The 20,383-nt window shown below is 36.2% G+C and overlaps 5 protein-coding genes across 11 annotated transcripts; 2 read left to right on the top strand and 3 right to left on the bottom strand.

Moving 5' to 3' along the window:
• Nucleotides 1-95: 95 nt before the first annotated feature.
• LOC107225734 (tetraspanin-7) lies at nucleotides 96-3,323 on the bottom strand. 3 transcript variants are annotated; one of them, XR_006902983.1, is made up of 6 exons: nucleotides 3,049-3,323; nucleotides 1,909-2,097; nucleotides 1,631-1,801; nucleotides 1,425-1,556; nucleotides 1,080-1,302; nucleotides 96-826 (listed from the first exon to the last, which is right to left on the bottom strand). XR_006902983.1 is itself a non-coding variant. In XM_015666293.2 (5 exons), exons 1-5 carry the CDS (start codon nucleotides 3,124-3,126, stop codon nucleotides 1,147-1,149), a joined length of 726 nt encoding a protein of 241 aa, XP_015521779.1. In that variant the 5' UTR covers nucleotides 3,127-3,308; the 3' UTR covers nucleotides 901-1,146. The 3 variants fall into 3 exon arrangements, 1 of the variants encoding a protein (XP_015521779.1); XR_006902982.1 differs by lacking the exon at nucleotides 96-826 and adding an exon at nucleotides 901-980; XM_015666293.2 differs by lacking the exon at nucleotides 96-826 and having other exon boundaries at nucleotides 901-1,302; nucleotides 3,049-3,308.
• Nucleotides 3,324-3,628: 305 nt separating this feature from the next.
• LOC107225730 lies at nucleotides 3,629-4,958 on the bottom strand. Its single transcript, XM_015666288.2, has one exon. It carries the CDS (start codon nucleotides 4,939-4,941, stop codon nucleotides 4,000-4,002), a length of 942 nt encoding a protein of 313 aa, XP_015521774.1. The 5' UTR covers nucleotides 4,942-4,958; the 3' UTR covers nucleotides 3,629-3,999.
• A 1,726-nt stretch (nucleotides 4,959-6,684) lies between these two features.
• On the top strand, nucleotides 6,685-8,015 carry LOC107225735. Its single transcript, XM_015666294.2, has 2 exons — nucleotides 6,685-7,155; nucleotides 7,389-8,015. The coding sequence occupies exons 1-2, from the start codon at nucleotides 7,001-7,003 to the stop codon at nucleotides 7,540-7,542; spliced, it is 309 nt and encodes a 102-aa protein (XP_015521780.1). The 5' UTR covers nucleotides 6,685-7,000; the 3' UTR covers nucleotides 7,543-8,015.
• A 1,551-nt stretch (nucleotides 8,016-9,566) lies between these two features.
• LOC107225727 lies at nucleotides 9,567-13,335 on the top strand. 3 transcript variants are annotated; one of them, XM_015666284.2, is made up of 3 exons: nucleotides 9,567-10,149; nucleotides 10,771-11,779; nucleotides 12,633-13,335. In XM_015666284.2, exons 1-3 carry the CDS (start codon nucleotides 9,931-9,933, stop codon nucleotides 12,947-12,949), a joined length of 1,545 nt encoding a protein of 514 aa, XP_015521770.2. In that variant the 5' UTR covers nucleotides 9,567-9,930; the 3' UTR covers nucleotides 12,950-13,335. The 3 variants fall into 3 exon arrangements, with proteins under 3 accessions (XP_015521770.2, XP_046588255.1, XP_046588256.1); XM_046732299.1 differs by having other exon boundaries at nucleotides 10,771-11,788; XM_046732300.1 differs by having other exon boundaries at nucleotides 10,016-10,149; nucleotides 10,749-11,788.
• Nucleotides 13,336-13,558: 223 nt separating this feature from the next.
• LOC107225737 (ATP-dependent RNA helicase SUV3 homolog, mitochondrial) lies at nucleotides 13,559-19,825 on the bottom strand. Of its 3 annotated transcripts, XM_046732297.1 has the most exons (17): nucleotides 19,539-19,825; nucleotides 19,370-19,402; nucleotides 19,058-19,287; nucleotides 18,154-18,376; nucleotides 17,885-18,053; nucleotides 17,667-17,778; nucleotides 17,440-17,570; nucleotides 17,012-17,325; nucleotides 16,743-16,884; nucleotides 16,502-16,660; nucleotides 16,205-16,384; nucleotides 14,904-15,052; nucleotides 14,667-14,788; nucleotides 14,510-14,587; nucleotides 14,312-14,427; nucleotides 13,910-14,020; nucleotides 13,559-13,766 (listed from the first exon to the last, which is right to left on the bottom strand). In XM_046732297.1, exons 1-16 carry the CDS (start codon nucleotides 19,613-19,615, stop codon nucleotides 13,958-13,960), a joined length of 2,298 nt encoding a protein of 765 aa, XP_046588253.1. In that variant the 5' UTR covers nucleotides 19,616-19,825; the 3' UTR covers nucleotides 13,559-13,766; nucleotides 13,910-13,957. The 3 variants fall into 3 exon arrangements, with proteins under 3 accessions (XP_046588253.1, XP_046588254.1, XP_015521781.1); XM_046732298.1 differs by lacking the exon at nucleotides 13,559-13,766 and having other exon boundaries at nucleotides 13,773-14,020; nucleotides 19,390-19,402; nucleotides 19,539-19,813; XM_015666295.2 differs by lacking the exons at nucleotides 13,559-13,766; nucleotides 19,370-19,402 and having other exon boundaries at nucleotides 13,773-14,020; nucleotides 19,539-19,820.
• Between the last annotated feature and the right edge of the window lie 558 nt (nucleotides 19,826-20,383).

Below are 20,383 nucleotides of genomic sequence, written 5' to 3'. Positions count from 1 at the left end.
GAACCCCCACGACTGCAGTGCGCGTTCCAGTAGTTCACCGATACTAACACCGGAATTATAGAACTGATCATCCTCCTATCCTCTAGTCTTTCTGACTTACGATTAGGTTTAGACATATATACAGAGAATTACGAAATTCTGGCCATCACGACATATTTTATGCATTGAAGATTGGAATTTTGGCTGTGTGCGCAGTTAAGGGGGTAATATAGTCTGGCTTTACCGACTGAATAAAATGTTGGGCACTTTTACTATGTGCAATGCCGAACAAAACTATCTGGAAACTCATTCGTTTCATGCGAAAATTGAGTCCAGGAAATGTATTCCTGCAATAAGCGATAATTCAATTATAAGAATACATTTCGTAGCGTTATTGTTACGTGAAAGAAAACTTTTTTTGATATTTGTAATAGCCATTACATGTACAATTGCGCTGGCTATGGTATTTCTACATCAGTGTTGCAGAGGCTTTGATAATGGTCAAAATAAGTGACATTTATCGCGGTCAGTATGGACTGATTATAACATCCTCTTAAGACAATACGGCGACGTGAGCGGTAATCAGCTGATCGATTAGATTAATCACTTAAATCTTACAGCACAGAAAACTTCGTACAAGCTTTTCGGTTTTCATTTCATGACATTGAGTTAATATAGAATAAAATATTCGATAAAAAGCCAGTTTTGTAATTAAATTCGACTTAATAAGCGTAGTTTGTTCACTGCCATGACCCGAATGCTTCTTCTGAAATCAAGGATTCCAGTTCTGCCTGCTACCAGATTTCAGGCACCACCTCCCTCTCAATGACGCTCAATGTGTAGAAATCTCGAACAATCAATATTAGTTGGGATTCATTGTAGTTGTATGTGTATATGTTCGTTGTATAGAAACAAATTTCATAAATGATTAATTGACATATAATTATAATATATAAGTTTCTCTCCCATCCGCATCCTGATACTTCAACACAGTTTCAAAACTGAAATGAATATCATATAGTGATACATATCATAATAAATAAGTGCGTATGTACGCAAGCTCACAGCAATAAATGAATAAGTTATGATAACATAATTACTTTGATTTTTGTTTCTGTTAGTTTAATTGCGTTCTCTCGTGATTAACCGTCACGCAGCGTCATTCAATTACGCAACTTGCTCGTATTTGGCTTTGTTGATATTACTAGCCAGACAACAAGCAAGGAAGACTCCAATGAGAGGAAAGAATGCAACACCTACAGCACTACCAGCCACCAACCCAATGTTGCTGTTTATGAAGTCGACAACCCGGTTGTAGCAGCCCTGGAAACAACGTTAATCCAAAACTCTCGACGCCATAAACTAAAACTGTTCCTATGACTTCAATTCTGAGAATGAGAATATGTAATACAGATCGGAAACTTCGCAATGTTTATGCTATTTACCTGAGTATACACGTTATCCAGATTCGAAGAGTCACACGGGTTTTCAAGCTGCTTGCAGCAAGATTTAGGAATCTCTTCCGGTAAGTTTATGGAGTGCCAGTCAGTGTAGCCGCGGTTTCCACAGCAATGCAACTGTAAAAATGTGTACAATTGACTGATCGAAGAAGATAATGCTGCACGATAAAAGAGGAACTAGGATATCATACGGTAGACTGCATGGTATCGATATCATGGTGTTTGTTGGGGTCGTCTACATAGAGAACCAAGCTTTCATTGAGCCCTTGATCGAAGCCCTCGGTCAGAGCGTTGCGATATGCATAAACGGAGGCACCTGATCCCAGCTCTAGGAGTACCACAACCGCCAAGAATGCTCCGTACTGGGGATAAAAGGATAGAAAACCGATAAGTCCACCTTCTCATCCAAGAGATACTGATTATCATGTAATATGTTGATCTTAGTTGTATGCGTGTATTATATACTTACAAGGTATAAGAGTGCCGGATGTCCACGTGCCGTACAACAACATGCCAAGATAGAGGCTACGACTACGAGGATGCCGAGGCAGGCCAGAGCCAAAGGCGCTGCACCGCTACCTTCAATGCTCATATCTACGTACTCTCGGAGCTGAATACGCATCCAGATCCCAACACACAGCATCAGTACTCCGGTGCACTGCATTAGCATACCGTCTCAGATTAGAATTTTTCAACAGCAAATCATCACTACATCGTTCTCTCGCTAGCGTATGTATTAATGCACAATGTACATACATACATACTCATAAGTAGCAAAGCACCATCCTAATTCGAAATTCCTTCAGTGTAAGTAATGGTAACTTCAGAAGAGTGCATTACGTTTTGGTACCAGTCGTTTCTGCGCTGGACCAAAACTCATATCGAACGTTCTCGTTAAACGTTGTGATAATAAGGATAACCGATGTCTTCCCAACCGTTCCGGGGATAACCGAAATTATTTTGATAGCTCCGAGGGTATTTAAACTAACTGTCCTAGTAATATATGAACTTATTTTTACCACATACGAATTTTCGAAATCATTTTAACCGTAACAGGGATGTTTGAACTTTTCCTAACCGCCCTAATGAAGTTCAGTCTTGATCTAATCATTCCATGAAAGCTCGAACTTATCAGGATCCTTAATCTGGGTGTGGTTAGGACAATAGAGGCGTCATAAGAGATAATCAGCTGATTGTTTCAGGCAAATTATGCAAATATCGAGGCACAGAATACATTGGCCAAGCTTTTGAACTTTAATTTTGTAATGCCAGGTCAATGTAGAGTTTAACTTTCTCTAATCGTAACTCCTATTTCATTTTGTGTTATTTAAATCTACAATAATATAACAAACAAAATCTGAAAATATTGCAACATTGCCAATCCAAAACTTGTACGATATTAAGAAGCGTGAACTTTTCTGCTGAGTTCTCAAAAAGAATGCACAAACACATGTGAATCAATGCTATACATGGCGATCAGATTAAGCTAAACGCTGATTGTGTTGGAAATGCAACAGTTGGGCGGATTCCGTCAATATTTCTTCAATTTTGACGGCAGCATCGAGGCGTATGAATATGTGTATATTTAAGACAAGTTAAATATACCCACCCCAAATGCAAAATTGAAGAGTATCAACAGCGTCTTCATGCAGGCCATTGCCGCAACGGTTTGCAGATGTTTACCCATTTTCACTTATTCCAAATTTCCGCGCTGTTTCAACGGGACGATGGTAACAGGCTCGACGCACTGCTGGTCTTTCGGCCTCGATCGATCCCGGCAGCAGCTCTCGGTACCGTCAGCCATGTATGGGTGCGTTGGGGAAAAGTTTTTAGGGCGCATGCGTTCCCCGTCAATCAAATGCGAAACGTACTGCGCTCTACCTTAAAGGGTCAGCTGCTAATTTTGAGTTGCAAAAAAATTCTTTATGTCGTCAAAGTTACAAAAAATCTATGAAGAAGGAAAGTATCTGGCCTTCGGATCATGGATTTTACTAAAATTTATGTAGAGGTACTACGTTATCCCAAAGTATAATGTAGGCAAATTTTTCATCTGTTGACATTACGCCGGTTTTAATTTGTCAATCCATAGTCGATATTTCGACAAATATACTACCTGGGTTATTAAAGTTGAGTATAATCTACAAAGTTTACTGAAATTCAATCTTGCGCCAAATACAGTATGGTGGTAATCACTTTGAACATAGGTTTTTTAATCTGAAAAATCATTGGCCACAGAAATTTTCCCTTATTTCATGAAATATTATGAGAAAAACACCAATTCTTGAGGCACGGAAGATATTCATATTAACTGCCTTTTACAGCCAAATATGCACATCATTCAAATTACATTTCATATACAAACTGAAGTATGCATGGAAATACAAATCATGAATGAATGGTGACGAAAAGATAAATTTTTAGTTCTATTGAAGAAAATAACGAATACTTCATTGTTTACAGATATTATGACCATATGATCGAACAGGTATGGGTTATGCATTTATTATACGAACTGATCACATCTACATATAAGACAAGATATTAATAATCTACAATATGACTATTTTTTGATCGAATGACGATGCGGCGAACAGACGGCCTCACCTTTTTTTTTATAATTAAGCAGAACTCCAGGCCAAACAACATTGTTGTCTCCAACGATCGTCGGCTGAGATACTTTTCGGGGAGATTGTCTGGTTCTCCGAATACTGACCAACCGCTGCTTAAGTGACAACGGTTGATCCGTTTTCCGCGTTATTGAATTACCGGTAAATTGTACGCTATTATTTGCCTGATTATTATTATTAAGATTATCCTCACTGCTACAGTAATTATCATTCTGCAGATTTCCCTCTAACTCATCGTCCAAATACCGTCGACTTTCGTCGGCTTCCAAGTTCATCTGCGTCAAATCAGTGATAGGCCAAACTTGGGTACCCGCAGCTTTCGACGGCTGATCTTCATCATGAAGTGGACTTTTCCCGCTAAGTTCGTCGTCGCATCGGTGACATTCGATTTCCCCCGCGATTTTCGGACTCTCGGCCCGTTTAAGACTGGAATTCCGGTTTCGATTTCTGCCACGAATGTCGCCGATCGTTTTAAAGTAAATGCTGTGGTCGTATCTATACGCCTCCAGGCACTGGCTGTCCACGCGATTGTTCGACTGGTAATTCAGGCTGCCACAACAGTTTATACGCACTTCTTCCGGCCGGGATTTTCGTCTCCATGAACGTTCCAGTCTGTAAAAACGAGGATTCCAAGATTCGCAGTCTCCCACCACGAGCTTATTCGCCGAAATGCTCCAGTTGGTGTCGCCTGGCTCTTCTTTCATGGTCAGATGCCCTCGAGAATACCTCTGCGATTTGAGGCGGTTGTAGCCTCGCGCTAAAGCGGCCCATTCCTCAATCCTTTGGAACACATACTCAGTCTCCTCGTTCCACCAATCCGATAACCCTCGATGTGTCGTCGGCGTCGTAGCCTCTTCACGAACAATTGCAGACATTTTTGTGAACCCCCGGGACCGATGCGACGTTATTTATTTCCTCACTTGAAGCACTTCAACTACCGAAGCCCTGCAAAATTGCTAAGGTCGACTCTAGTTGTAATCCGCAATAGCTAACCTTGAACTTTTTTACTTCGCTATAAGTTGCCGCTGTTCGTTTACTGCAGGTTATTGGAATCTGTACAAATATGCATGTGTGAGAGCTGTGTGCTGCTGCTTAATCGGAATTGATCTGCCCCCGTGAACATATAGGGTATCTTTCCCCTCGAATTATCGATTCGAACATGGCAAAATCTTATTTGAATTTCGTGAGATCTAAGCAGGTAAATTAATATCTGCGTAAACAATTTTCATGAAAAAAAAAACACCCGTATCGTTAGTAATGAGTGAATCAAGCGTGGGATAGGATGTTTTGAAATAGCACATGGAACGAAAATGAATACCAATTCATTCGCTCCATTCGCGTGCTTCCATTTCAATGCGGCCATTTATTCACCAATAATCACACCAATTCGATGCACAGTAGTAAATCAATTCATAAAATGTGTTATTTTAGTTTACTTCTTCCTCAAAACCGTTTGTCTATCGACATGATTCTCAATTATAATACAATTAAAACATGAAAAACATCATCAGCGGGCCGACAACCTCCGATGGGTATATTTTGTTCTTTGCACTGTACGAACCACTTGCAATCGAGTCTTCTAATTCTGGAAACTCAGACGGTTTCTCTCGTTTCGATTTCTTAGATAGCTTACAAGCTAATAACTTCAATTTATTTTTCATTATTGTTGAGAGAGTACTTTGAGAAATTCTGAATTTGGCTGTGATGTTTCTCTTCTTATCATTGTTGTTATCTTGTACAGCTTTCAAAATGTCTAGTTTTCCTTTAGTAATCAGAGTTCGTCTTGTTTTCTTACCCATGGCTCTTAGCTATAGAAGCCAAATAACGACTGTTTATTCACAATGTTGATGTACGATCCCGAGCTTAGGACCTCAAGAAAAGAGCAAATTTCGTTATGGAAGTGCGTACAGTTATAATATTCGCTATCTTGATGTTCATAGAATTTTATTTCGTTTCATAAAGGCCAGTACACGGAAAATCTATTTCGTTTCATAGAGACCAGAACGCAGAAAATTAATTTCGTTATACCGAAGATTTTTTTCGATATGTAGAGTTTTTCTCGAGGGATAATATTCTCTACGTTATACGGAGTTTTTCATTATATGGGAATTCGTTATATAGAGGTTCTACTGTATTTGAACAATCAGTCAGATTCAAGAAACTCCAGTTTTGTGCTGGTCTAATTTTGGAAAATTTATCTGGAAACACTTTAAAACGCCACAGCCTTAAATCCAGATACTTCCGATGAGATCATTAGTATTCAATTGAACGTCGTTACAATAAAATGAAAGTGAGAAAAACGCAATACTTTAAAAACGTTCTCTTGACCTTTCTCCTCCAAGTTATTCGCAGACTTCTTTATTTCTAGACTTGCAGTTTTAATTGTGCCATCTTCTCTCTTTCTGTAAATTGTCCGATACTCGCGGTTTACTTTCGATCCGAATAAAATTTTGACCTGAGTAAGAGCACGAAATTTTTTCATAATTATGTGGCTCAACCTACGTTATCTACAAGCATCGAAGATGGAAAAAGCCTCGATTATCTTATGGAATGATAAGTAAGCCTCGAAAATGAAAAAGACGGAGGAACAGAGGGAGGCTTACATCTGTCGTTAATTCGTTTACCCTACCTGCCAATCACGCAGCATGTTGAAATATTATTGAATCGGGGTGGCGGGTGCAGGAGTAGCATAGAGAAAATTGTTTATCAGTCACGAATTGAAATTCATAACACGCTTTGCTGTCGAAAGGGAGCGAGTATATATAGGAGGTTTAAAATATGGTCGGTAGCACTCATCCGCCGACTTTCAACCGGTCACAACACCCAGCACAAAAATCAAGTTGTAGTTGTTTGTAATTCTTTCGAACAGTATAATTGCTTTACGGAAATTACCAAGCAGAAGTTATTTCTTGGCACTGAGCTGTCTACTGCTCAATGAATACCAGCAGCACTGCAATGTCGATGAAGTTCTCGTTGATTTTGATCACCGTCATCTTTGCCTGGCTACTGAATGGCCACCAGTCCCACGCTGTGAGAGAATCCGCTTCCAACGTTAACCGAAGATTTTATGGTCGTCCTTTATTTCCTGGGTAACATCCATTTATATACATATGATTTTTTATTTTTACCATTTCAGTTCCGTTAAAATCATATGAAATTGTCATGCTGCTGGTATCAGCAATTTTTAATTGTTTTCAAAGTGTATCCTCGAATATTTTTATTTTTGAACGCTGCACATACATTATTTCCTTCATGCGGTCGTACTTGAATGTATTATGCCAATCTTGTACCGTTCAAAAATGTATGAATTGATGTTTTTCAGGCGGTATCCAACCGTCGACATTCTTGGAGATGATGAAGATATTACAGAGCTTAATAAAAGGCAATTATCAGACGACTATGGTCACATGAGGTTTGGAAAACGAGAGCAGTTTGATGACTACGGGCACATGCGATTCGGTAGAAATCACGACTGAATGTTACAAGTTCAGCATCAAGTCGTTATAATTAACATCTTCGTTCAATGTATCTTTTCCTTATTTAAGATCGTTTACTGTCAGTTAGACGTATAGTTCAAATAATTATAATATAATTCCTGGTCGTAAATATATTACCAATTGAATATACATGTTATCACAATGCCTCATGTACCGCAGTGAAATAAATAATTGTGATTGAACAAGCTACATGAAGAAATTGTTTGAAGATTAATTATTTCAAACCGAACGTGTCCGCTACTCAGTAAACGAAAAAAAGGTTAAAACATATTAAATAGATTCAGCTTGATGAAGGTCAATCAAAATTTTACAAGAACCAGAATCAGCATGTGCACTTTGCGCGCGGCTGGCATTAAATTTTCAGAATGATAAAGGCAGTAGAACGGTATAATCACAGAGTACTGTACCATGATTGGCACAAATGATTTTAATAGAATTACGTTAATATGCCTATGGTAAAATTCAGCTCATAAACTTATAAAGATCTTATTCCTGAATAATTCAGCTTGTTTTATTGTAATAATCAGAATATGTTTCCAACTTTTCTGCGTGAGTCAAAATTTATAAGTAAAGATTTAGTGTAAAATGTCAAGTGTCAAAGAGGAACTGGCATTGCGAGCGTTCAACTCACAATGGGCGTTCACAATAATTAAATAAACTAAAACATTTATGCTGTAGCACATTGATTAACGAATATTTTTCCTATCGATTAACTATTAATCACGACCCATCGGAAAAATACGTTCATAATGAGCTAACTCAAACAAACTGCTCGTCCTGTTGTATCGGGATACTTGCAGAATAATTAGGGACGACCGTGGTATTATCAATCTCTAAATTAATAAGCGTTCTCACAAAGTAGAATCGGCGGCAACTACGGCTATCAGCAGGGTCGTCTTAAGACATGGGCTACCAGGGCTTTAGCCCAGATCACCGAAGCGCCGGACCTCACAACGTATAAGTGCTATATATTATGAGTTTGACATAAAATTCTGAAAATTATTCGTAGTAAGGGGCTCGTTGCAAGTTATCTAAACGTAGAAAAACTCTTCCGAATATATGTGGGCATTCTGGCAACAAATGCTAGTGGGGAACACTCCTTTTCAATATTAAGGAGAGTAAACAATTATTTGACAAACTCGATTGGTGAAGAAAGACTCTCTCACCTAAGTTTCTCTGCAGCTAATTCAGACCTGCTAGAGAAAATCTCATTTGAGAAGCTTATTAAGAACTTTGCTGATATAAAGGCCAGAACAGTCAGCTGTTAGCTGTTTTTGATGATCCATTGATTCCACAATGAGCTTGTTCAGTTATAGGTATAGTGAAAATGACTCCTTATATCATCGGTTTTTAAACCGATGCATCCTCTGAGCTGAAAACTGGGCACTCAGCTAATCGGAACACGAATACACGACAATGCGCGTGAGATTCCGCTGATAATGCTGGTGAGATTTTAGAAACACATGCAAAATACCATTTTAAACTTTCGCGAGACATGTAAGATTTTTGAAACACGTATAACATTTTCAAGACGCATAAGCAAGATTTTCGAAATTTGACTGACCATGAATTTTATGAGCTTGGAAATTGATTACATGATACGAAAATCAATCCGAATTGATCATTTTAGTATTTTGTATATACAGCTACGAATTTGGTTTCTTTCCATTTTTTTATATTCGAATCCTAACAATTAAATTCACCTGGAATAATTTGAATTACTGAATTTAAATTTCTTGAAAAGAATCGATAAATGGATAGAGACGGAATTTTGTGTCACAGATTGGATTGAATTGAAATAGCGTTACAATTCAAACATTCAATAATTAAAATAAATTCACACTAAAAATTGGATTTTTTCGTAGGCTAGCACTCAGTTCGAAATACGTCCAAGGTTATGAACGTTTATTTCCAAAACACCCCTACCTATCAGCGCTTTCTGCGGCCAGAGGATGAACGACGAAACCAACTTTAATATGAGGGCTTCTCCCACCACCTACCGTTTTGATGACAGCTGTGTAAAGACAGTGTCACAAAAAGGAATTAAGGAAAAGAAGAAGAGCTCGGAGTGTCTAACAGCTAGCTACAGCCGGCGAAGTTACTTACAAAATTCGTTGATAAGATAACTTTCGTGAAACTTAACAACAGTGGCACTTGGCAGCAATGAAAGTTTTAAATTCGCACACTGATTAGCGACGAATCAACAGATGGAGTACAAACTGGCTGGAATAAATCGAGAGCTGGTCATATTGAATGCAACTTGTTACACTTCACTTCAATATTTCTGTTGAAGTTTCTGTACCACTGATCTGTTGTTGTAGGCTAATGGACTTATATTGTGATTTCCAAAGATATTTGTTTTAAAAGATGACTCGTAAATGCGTTCTTTGCAAGAGAACTAACTACATACGAACCTTCAGCTTTTTTTCTGCCCCAAAAGATCTAGAGACACGCAAAAAATGGCAGGAAGTTATTCCCATCGCCAATTACACAGTCACTGATGACACTTACATCTGCAGTAAACACTTCAAATCATCTGATGTAATCACACATTGGGTCAGCGGTGTGCCGCCTCACGTTATCAGAGTAAGTAACGATTCCTTATTGCTTCGCTCAAGTTACGTTGTATCAAAATCGCCACAGCCTTTCAAAATTTTGGGTCTTAACCTAGTAAATTCAAATCAATTCACTTCGTTTGCTTACACTTATTAACTCAATATCCAAAGTTTCATGCAGAAAAATTGATTTCAGTACAGGTAGATAACACGTTGATATTTCATAAAAATTTGTAAAAACTAATCATTATTTAATGTCATTGAATATATCCTTTCGCAGTTTGTTATAGCTTGGTATTTTTAGAAAATAGAAACATAAAAAATCAATTTTTTTTTTATACGTCTGAAACAACATAAAATTTTGAAAAATAAAAGTTTCCTCTAGAAATCGGTCGAATAAATTGGTCAGAAAGTCAGCAAACAACATCTGAAATTATTGTATTTTCATAGAAAATGAATATTTGAAAAAAGGTGAGTTCTTGCAGAAACCCAGTCGAATTTCTTAAGATTGTTCAGACCGTATTAGAATAATTGAAACATTTCCAGCAGAAATAACATAAAACTTGTCACAAAAGTTTAGAAAAACATGTTAAATTTCTGGAAAATTTTTTTCACTATTTCTCACCAAAGATGTAACCGTATTAAATTTCAGATCAAGTATAAAAAGTTTAGATTGCGAGCTGGAGCAGTTCCGTGTTTAGATATCAAAGAAGATAATAATTCAGCAAATATGATTATACCTGATCAATCTGGGTTCCGTGATTATCTACTTCGAAGAAAAAATTACAAAGAGTCTATATCAATTAATTCTCATGTCAATGAATCTAGTTTTAACTATTCCAATGAGGCGAACTTTGAGAAAACCAGTATTGCTGATAAGAGACATGTGCTCTTCAGTCAGTTGGAGCGAACAGATGATTACATCAATGAAAACAGAATGCACAATTCAGATGATGGTCGGATACAGAAATCTGCGGACTCTATAGAAGTCACGGAATTTGGTCAAGCTGATAATTATTTCATCTTTGACTATAAACAGATGTACAACGACAAAAGCGAGACATCGATTATTGTCGATAAGTTACAAGAGAGAAATGAAAATTCTGAAAGAAATCTTCTGGCTCATTGTGTTCAGATGGAACAGAATAATGAAATTTTGAAAGAGGAATTAATAATAGAAGATCCCCTAAAGTTGTACAAAGATCACAAAAATGACGAGTGTATGAAAGATGACAGCGAGATGGAAAAAAGACAAGAGATTGAAGCTTGTCTCGTCACAGAAACATTGACATTCCCTGTCGATAAAGAGTGTGGCGAAAAAATGTCAAACTCTGTACTAAATGACACAATGCTGTTTGAAGATTTGCTTGAAATTTACACAGAAGTTACACTACCGCGAGGCTGGTCATTTCTTGTAACATCGAAAGGACATGCAACGACTGTTGTTTACCTTTGCATGAATTTTTCAACAAATCACATACCCATTGTGAACAAAGCAGTGTACATAAGAAGTGATATGATAATGCACTGCAGTGTCAGTAGCAGAAAAATAAACCCGTTCCTTCATAATCTTGTGAGAAATGGTAAAACCAATAAAGTCTATACTTTATCTGATATTGAGGAACTCGTTGATGAATTGGACCAGCGGCATATCTGTGAAGGTATTGATTGTAAGCAATATTGTTTCTGATCACTCTGGCCTGTAAAACTTGCTTTACATATCAAAAAATATAAATAAAATCCTTGGAGAAGGATATCTCTTAAATCCAGTTTTAAATTATCAATCCCAGAATTCAGAGTTTGCCCACTTAAATGACATTGGTAAGATCGCGTTTTTTTGTTCAATTGTTACTTCTCAGCTACACTTGATGATATAGACTTGATCTTACGAAAGAGTTATTCACATTTTTATTGTAAAGTCAATTGATTAGCGGAACCATTTTTAGAGAGAGTGAATTGCCTACAAAACTTATGATTTGAATAATTGTCGTGAAGTTATAGAAATATGAAATAATATGAATTAAAGAAATAGCTGAGCCACTAAAAACGTTTGTAAATGAATCTTTACATAAAATTGACTATCGATGCTTATTGAACTGTTTGAGTTAGAGATTTTGTGTACAAGACATTTTTGTACAAAATTAAATTTTCTATAAAATACTTCCAAGATTAAATCCATATCATTGAATATGGCTGAGTGATAAGAATTTTAAAAAATGACAATATCTTTCCTATGTTATTTAAATGGGATAACTTTTAATTTCTTCAAAAAGCAATATTCTAAAATTGAATGTGGGAGATGTCCTTTGGCAAAAAATTTTTGGCTGTGTACAAATTCTTCAAATAGAAGTGAAACAAATGCTGTTTCTGGTTGAAATACTGGATTGATAGATAAAATTATTTGAGTATTCCTAACAAATGTCTTCCAGGGAAAAGTAAACAGTTTTTAGAACTTTAGTAATTGGTTAACATACCCTTGTTCACTTGAATCTACCTATTAAATTTTCATGGTAGGGGGTCCAAACGTTCAAGACTTCGAAGCTGTTAGAATGGGAATTGCGTATGTGGATACAGTGAAATGGAGACACATGGAATGTCTCCTCGTCATGAACAACAAGTCTTCAAAATGCTCAAAATGTGCAAGTCTGAACGTCGCCTTGGCTCAAAGAAGAAATAGGGAGCCTATCTACAATATGCTTCTGGAAAAACAAAAGGAAATTGAAAGGTTGAGGAGATCATTGAAGAAAATAAACAGGCACAATCGACGTCTGAACGAAATTCGGTTCAATTTCAAAAACAGACTCAAATCACTCCTAGCGGGTTCAAAATGAAATGTTGCCAATAGGATTATACCAGAAATTCAAGAATTGATGACATGATTCAGGAATACCTCAGAACGAATTTGGTTAGGAGTTGAAAAAAACAGTATATTATGTAACAAGCGAATAACCCATTATATTCCCGTGTTGCATGTGGGATATTATTCCTGACTCAACTGTGACCACTTTATTGATTTGAAAAAGTGGTTACCCCATTAGTGGGAGAATCTTGCTACTTTCATCCCTCTTTTCAGGTGAATAAAGTGGCCATTACAGTTGAGTCGGGAATAAACACACAAAATTCTGGATTGTTTCTTTGCCTCCAGTTTTATATTTACTCACTTCCAATGTATATATGTACATATATGTGATTGTTACAATAAAATGACTCGACCCTTGTTTTTTTGCACAAAATTGCTCCTACCTATTTGGAGAAAAATTCCAAAACTTTGCAACAGACGAATCATGAGCTTTTTGCATCAAAATTAATAGTTACTTTAATGCCAAAAGAGACATTTATTTTCGTTTAATCTTCTGCAAATTTCAATTAAACCGTTTTATAACATATCTATTTCGAAACGAATTATTCTTGTAATGGTATTATAACGGATACTTAAAACATTTTGACAAAGTAAACTTTTTCTATTTTTCATACAAATTAAATTATACATCTATACAGCATATCACATTTTATGCTGTGATACATTTCATATCATATGTGAACTACACATAAAAGGATTAATATAACAGTTTCAAAGAATGGAGTATAAATTTGATGTCGCATAAAATTATAAATTCTTAATCAATTTTAATTCTTTCATTAAAATCACTGAAAAGAAAATGTTCTTTGTGAATTAATGATTACTTTAATTTACACATACGTAGTAGTTTACTGCCATACATTGTACAAAAATGAAACAGAAATCTTTCGTACCATCATTTACACTACAAATTCTTATTCATTGTACTTACGATTGGCTCTTGAATTGTGGAGAAATTTCGGCAATGAACAGGAACACTTCATTTCAGTTTACGTTTCCGTCCGGTTTTTTTTGGACGACTTGATTCATTGTCATCGGTAAACTATACAAAAAATAAAACTAAGGAATGACAAAAATGTTGGTTAAATTAAAAAAAAAAAAGAAATTTGAATTTTAACAACTGCAAATACTGATTTGACTAACTTTTTTTGGACAAATGTTACTAAAAAGTATTTGGCTGAAATTATTTGGACGGAACAGATATCTTTAGGAACTGATAAATACAATTTGTTAGGTCTAAGTTCTTGCGAGATCATTTCAAAACTATAACTGAATTTGACATTGTTAGCATCAAGTTTTTCTATTGGCGAGCTTCAATGAACACTGTTCATACCTGATTCCATTCTCTCCGCAATTCGTTCAACATGCTTGGAGTAAGAAGTCCTTGTGCCAGTAATCTTTCTGTTAATTTACCTTGTCCCAAAGTCTTGGCTGTGACACTTCTAGAATCTATAGGTTGAAAATAATGGAAGCAAGGTTATCAACAGGCCAGTTAACAAAAAATAATGTACATTGTAACAAATAAAATAACCTCTGAAGTATTTGTTCTTCTGGGTGTTCAGTGCAAAGTGATCTTCGTCAGGAGCTAACACAGCACCATTGTTTGAACCTGAAAATGATTTGATAATGTTGGAACATGGCATGGCACAATTTACCAGAAATTTTAATATGTAATGTCTTCAACAAACCTGACTCTGAGGTCTTTAAAAGCTGTGTTAGTTGAACTATGCCTTCTTGTATAACTGCATCCAACTCCTTCTGAGTATCTCGCACAATATCTCCATCAGGCAAGAGGTCCATGAATCGATAACTAGCAGCAAATAAGAAAACAAATACCGTGAATCTGATGCTTAGGCATTTTTGAATTCAACTGAATTTGTAATACCTATCTAATTCTAATGGCTGAACTCAAAATAATTTCTCACCTGAACCAAAGGTAGAGATCTAAGACATCAAATACTGCTTCTAAATGAACCAAATCTATGATTGTTCTTGGTGCGGCGACTGGCCAACCGATGTTTTGACAAAGCCAGTCAAACGTCAACGTTTCATTTTTACTGTATTGTCGAGCGAACTATACAAAATCAAATATCAAAATTATGTTCAAATACGTATTTTTTTAGGCAAACAATATTTATTGGGATCCAAAATATTTAGACGCTATCCAGTAGCAGAAAAATTGCGCAATGTTAACCGTGTCGTATTTGATATTATTGTTCTTTTTTTACGTATATTTTATTATTTGACGACTTCGTATAAAGAAAAAAACTCATTTGGACAAAGTTTACTGCCCATTGATATTTGCATAATTTTTTTCTTTTTTAACTAAGACCGAGGCAAAATTTTGGATCCCAATTGAATTAAAGAATGAATGAACCATATAGTCTAAATTAAAGGTTCGGAAAGAAAAAAAAATTGCTCCAATCTTCAACGGTGTTTTTCTTTGTGCCAATGATAGCGAACACGATCACAACAATATCCCTAATATGAGATAAAAATGATTTTCAGTAAATTCGTATCACTAAGATAAAGTATTAACAATTTGAGAAAAGGTTTTATAATCAGAACATTGGAAATTCCTAAACTGTTGTGTTTTTTAGCCGATTTTAATATTTTTGGGCTCATTTTGCTCGCTGACTAGACCTCCACAAATTGTTAAAAACATTCACTGAATCTTATATTATAGTATAATTACAACGTGCAAATATAATTGTTGAGAAACATCTATTGTGCTGTGCTGCACAAACATTATCCACTATAAGCACAACTGTTTATGAATTTTTTTTTTCAATGTACCCTCAAAGCTCTATGGCAAACACAGTAAGCTCAAAGAATAAGAATCAATTCGAAAATACCAAAGTTTGAACATCTTGAGCGTTCTGATTATAAATCTTTTTGTCTGATGGTTGATATCTTAGCTTTTCTTATTCGAACATGGTCATATTCATTTATAGTACACAGTAGAGATGTTATTTCATTCGTATTCACCGTCATTGCCGCACATAAAGCTGCTGGAGATTTTCTAAATGATTTTTGTTGACTTGTCCTAGCATTCAATTTAGACAGTACAGCCCGTTTGTACTTGATCAGAAATTACAGATACACAATTTGGAATCTTTCTGACTTAAATGTTGTTAATCAGTTTCAATTGAACTTTTTGAGCGTGACTAATGTAGTAGAATATGTGATATTATTAGAATAGATTGGTTGAGCATGATCAGCTTACTTTCAAGAACATTGTGCACACAAATGGTATTTTCCTATTTATCGGCGCACAACAAAATACGTATCGTGCGCGCAATGGTAGCGGGATGTGCTGAATTATATCAGCAAGAAATTTGAAATCGTCTAGATTGCACATGAAGTATAAAGAGTTGTCCACTATAGATAGCGATACGAAAATATCCTGCAATAGGAAAGAACGATTAATAATTAATTGTAAGTCTGAAAAAAGAGTACAATTTACGGACTCGATGCAAATCTGCTGATTCCTAAATATATTATGATGTATTGAAACAATCACCATTAGATTAGACAGAGTAGAATCAGGCAGGTAGTAAGCATATAGTTCTATTTGATCAGCGGTTGGATGTAAACCAGCTTGAGTAAGGACTTCTGGTTCTTGTGAAAGCAAGTGTTGCAGCTTGGATAGATCATCTGGTCTAAAAGTTGTTACATATCCCTGAAACAACAAAGCAACTACAACTCCGGGAAGTCGAATAAGCGTGATAGAATTGAACACCGAATTTTTAAAAATGATTTACTTTCTCCCATTGTGTACCATAACGCCCGGCTCGTCCAGCTATTTGCAGAGCAGAGGACACAGGTATCGTGTCAATTTCTTTTTCGCCCTTTTCATTGATAGTCGGCTTCATCAAAGAGTAGAATATTATCCTTCGTATACTCCTGCCAAATGAAATATGTGTAAAAAAACGCGAATGATTAAACATCGAAATTTTTTTCCACACATGCTATTTGAGTTCGCCTTTATCATTGGAAAAATTACGATTTAAAAAAAAAGAACGATACTAACAAATTCAAACCCATCCCGATAGCATCAGTAGCAATTAAAACTTTACATGGGTTATTGATGTCATTGAATTTTGCTGCTTGAGCTAGTTTTGTTCCTGGTGGAAGGCTTCCATATATAACTGCCACTTCAATACCACGAGATTCGATGCTACGAGACACAGAATATATTTCATTTTTACTAAAGCAAACTATACAGTCTCCTGCAACTACATTGTCCAGTGATTTCAGTGCAGACTCTTCGACTTCCAACGGAGTCAGACGTTTATATCTCCGTACCTCAACATCCTCTCCAGTTGTGATACATATGGAGCGGACCTAACATATAGCAATCATTAGTGATTCGGACAGCATATCTCACCCATGTAAATTTATGAATCGTTGGCCATCAAATTCATTGATTTTTCAACGAATTTTGAAATATATACTGACTAAGTCTATCGCAGCAGCTTCTCCGCAAAGGTGAATTTCATCGGCTGGCAGTCCTAGCAAAGCTCTAGTCCATGCCCAGCCTCTACCTGGATCTTTCATCAATTGGATTTCATCTATGACGGCAACCTCACCTAAAATAAATTAATTTTATTCCATTCGTTTCCTTTTTTTTTTTATACTTAAACGTAATATGTAATGAATAATTGAATCAAAGGATATAACCTTACATGCAGCGTTTGTGTTGGCCATTTCGACTGTGCAAGATATGTGATTTGAAGGGTTGTCTGCACCTTTCGCAAAATTTTTCTCTTCTCCGGTAATTAAGTCGCATGGGGTACCCTGGAAAAAGATGCAGGATAAACAGAGTATTGCGATAACGTTCAAAACAATGAAGAACATTTGCAAGATTTTCAAAAACAGTTCTAATGAATTACTGAATCCTCACGTTAGTGTTGCTTTTATTGAACACTTCTGCAGCCAACAACTTCAGCGGCCCACAATATAATCCACTTTTTGCAGTCATGAACCTCTGTAGCGCGTGGTAAGTTTTACCACTATTCGTTGGTCCAGCATGAAATATAATTTTTCTTGTCTTAGCTCTCGCTAACGGGTACCTGCAAAATGATAGTTATTTAATTTGCGCATATTTCTGGTTATAAATATGAAGCTCTATTCAAAATACAGAAGCAAATATTTCCACTGTTTTATTCATACCAGTTAGCAGGTGTGCGTAGATCGCTTATTTTCTTGAGATCATCCATACATTCAATATGGGGAAAAGTCTGTTTCGCATGACGCATAAAGTACGGAAATATGTCATCGACATGCCCGGCTCCTTGCATTATGTCGCTTATTACAACATGCAAGTCTGCCGGCAAGGTTTCAGCATCTAAGCAGTAGCGTCGAAAACTGATGAAGGTTTGATGTTGTAAGTAACCTGCAAGACGTTCATATTTGTGTGTGCAGTCTCCAAAATAATGCAGAAAAACTAAGAGCAATGAACCAAAAGTAGGGAGGAAACAACCAACAGAAGCATTTACATTGGCTTTTGTAGGACAATGTTTATTGAATGTAATTTACAGCGATAAAACGGGTGGAAACAAGCAGGGAAATCTACTCAACTTGAGAGGATCAATCTCAGAACTTCCAGCTACTCCCACTATCGATGAAGATAAAAATTTCAGACTACATGATTTATAATTTTGAAAATAACTTTAAAGGCTCAACTGATTTTAGTAAAAATCTAATCAGCTTTATATTAATAAAGCTAAACCCATGAAGCAAGTTTCATCTGCATCTAGACGTTTTTGAGATACCACAAGAATTAAGTTCAAATTCTAGTCAGTTCTGAGTCAAGCAAAACTGAATCAATTAAGGCCAAAATAATAAAATCTAATCTTTCAGTAATTGCCACCAAAAAACGATCATACACTCAAATCGAGATGTCCACCTGAAAGTGATCAGAGAAGATTCTCCAGGCCTTAAATAGTAGAAATATAGTGAAAACACAACTTTTCATTTTCAGGGTAATTATAAAAACTTTCCTTTTTCTATAAAAATACCAAAGCGGGAAGTTGAGAAAACTGAAATAACGAGTTGAAGCACCTTAAGTACTCACTGTCCAATCCGTGTTCCATGGCGAGCACCTTGATCTCTTTTCTTTGATAGAATTGATTGAGCACTTTCAGGAGGTCAGCTTTGTTGAGAGCCCCACTAAGTTCAACTCCCACGTTAATATCATCTGGGTTCGACTTGACGGGAACTGGTTTGAACAAAGATGTGATTGTAGTCGAGTCATCTTTTTTTCCCCGCAAAGGTTGTGCTAAATAAGCTCCAATTCTAAGATATCTGAAAAATAAAAAATAACGCGTAATGTATTAGAAATCAATTCATAAAATTATTACATTCAATAATTTTTATAAAACTTTACCTGTTGTTGATTAAACTCACCTCACACTTACACCTGTTACAATAAAATATTTGTAGGATATAGGAATACAAAATTGACCATAGGTTATAATAAGTGAATAAATATGAATAATGTGTGTCGATTACCTTATTACAATATAAAAGTATATAATAGAGATATTATACTCTACCTGTCTTGTAAAGTGGTGCACAGGATCCCACTTCTTCGAAGTAGGGATTCCGATATACGTCGGGTTGTCGGTATCATTTTTATATATTTATTAATTTCACAACATCCAAACCAGAGTGAAATCAGATTATCTTTAAATATCAAATAACGTTCATCGTGCAATAGGTTATGTTTCGGAAAGACCTGCGGATCAAAAAATTACAATCGAGCGTGCCGACTGCCGGTGCGCGCACTGAGTGAGATTCCACTGTTTTCAACCAATAGTTGAAACGAGATACTAGAAGAACCGTAATCAGTGCGCATCCGCAAGTGTAGCCAATGAAAAGCGCCATTACTCCGTGGCGCAACAGTAAGCATTTACAAAAGTTGAGAATGCCGTACAATTAGTTAATTTATTCTTAAATTATGACTCTTCCCTGGTTTATCTGAAACAAGTGATTGAATGAATTGTCCAATGCATTTCAATGCTTAATCGGTATTTGGTAACTCAATCTACTAACTGTGCGTCTAGAAACATTTTCGCGATAGTCTCGAGCCTAATTTTGGATTTATCCAAAGGTGTGCGTTGGGACTTTAGACAGTTTGAAATGAGTTGTGCGTTCCAAAGCTTTCTAAAACCCTTCTCAATGCGAGTTGCAAAACCTGCTGCCAACCAATGCTTGTCAACACTGAAAATTCCCAAGAACATCTTCCACCTTTTTTATTCATTGGGTTCATTGCGTTGCCTAATTTTCCGCTATTCACGAGAGTCCGATTTTGTATTCTTTCGTGTCAATTAAAATTTTTGCATTACTGATACACGTATAATTTCAATGGCAAAATTTATGCAAATCAGTTGGTTGCAAA

This window comes from Neodiprion lecontei, chromosome 2, assembly GCF_021901455.1.
Source record: "Neodiprion lecontei isolate iyNeoLeco1 chromosome 2, iyNeoLeco1.1, whole genome shotgun sequence".
NCBI lineage: Eukaryota > Metazoa > Arthropoda > Insecta > Hymenoptera > Diprionidae > Neodiprion > Neodiprion lecontei.
The sequence above is the reverse complement of the archived record's forward strand: the minus strand, read 5'-3'. Positions and strand labels throughout refer to the sequence as shown.

What these genes read in the sequence shown, in the direction of transcription:
- LOC107225734 (XM_015666293.2), bottom strand. Translation starts at nt 3,126, where the DNA reads ATGGGTAAACATCTGCAAACCGTTGCGGCAATGGCCTGCATGAAGACG. An exon ending in ATCCGGCACTCTTATACCTT is followed by an intron (nt 1,802 to 1,908) that starts GTAAGTATATAA and finishes TTTTATCCCCAG; the next exon opens with TACGGAGCATTCTTGGCGGT. An exon ending in TCGATACCATGCAGTCTACC is followed by an intron (nt 1,557 to 1,630) that starts GTATGATATCCT and finishes ACATTTTTACAG; the next exon opens with TTGCATTGCTGTGGAAACCG.
- LOC107225730 (XM_015666288.2), bottom strand. Translation starts at nt 4,941, where the DNA reads ATGTCTGCAATTGTTCGTGAAGAGGCTACGACGCCGACGACACATCGA.
- LOC107225735 (XM_015666294.2), top strand. Translation starts at nt 7,001, where the DNA reads ATGAATACCAGCAGCACTGCAATGTCGATGAAGTTCTCGTTGATTTTG. An exon ending in GGTCGTCCTTTATTTCCTGG is followed by an intron (nt 7,156 to 7,388) that starts GTAACATCCATT and finishes GATGTTTTTCAG; the next exon opens with GCGGTATCCAACCGTCGACA.
- LOC107225727 (XM_046732299.1), top strand. Translation starts at nt 9,931, where the DNA reads ATGACTCGTAAATGCGTTCTTTGCAAGAGAACTAACTACATACGAACC. An exon ending in TGCCGCCTCACGTTATCAGA is followed by an intron (nt 10,150 to 10,770) that starts GTAAGTAACGAT and finishes ATTAAATTTCAG; the next exon opens with ATCAAGTATAAAAAGTTTAG. An exon ending in TATCTGTGAAGGTATTGATT is followed by an intron (nt 11,789 to 12,632) that starts GTAAGCAATATT and finishes TTTTCATGGTAG; the next exon opens with GGGGTCCAAACGTTCAAGAC.
- LOC107225737 (XM_046732297.1), bottom strand. Translation starts at nt 19,615, where the DNA reads ATGATACCGACAACCCGACGTATATCGGAATCCCTACTTCGAAGAAGT. An exon ending in CATGGAACACGGATTGGACA is followed by an intron (nt 18,377 to 19,057) that starts GTGAGTACTTAA and finishes AACGTCTTGCAG; the next exon opens with GTTACTTACAACATCAAACC. An exon ending in CTACTCTGTCTAATCTAATG is followed by an intron (nt 16,385 to 16,501) that starts GTGATTGTTTCA and finishes TTCCTATTGCAG; the next exon opens with GATATTTTCGTATCGCTATC.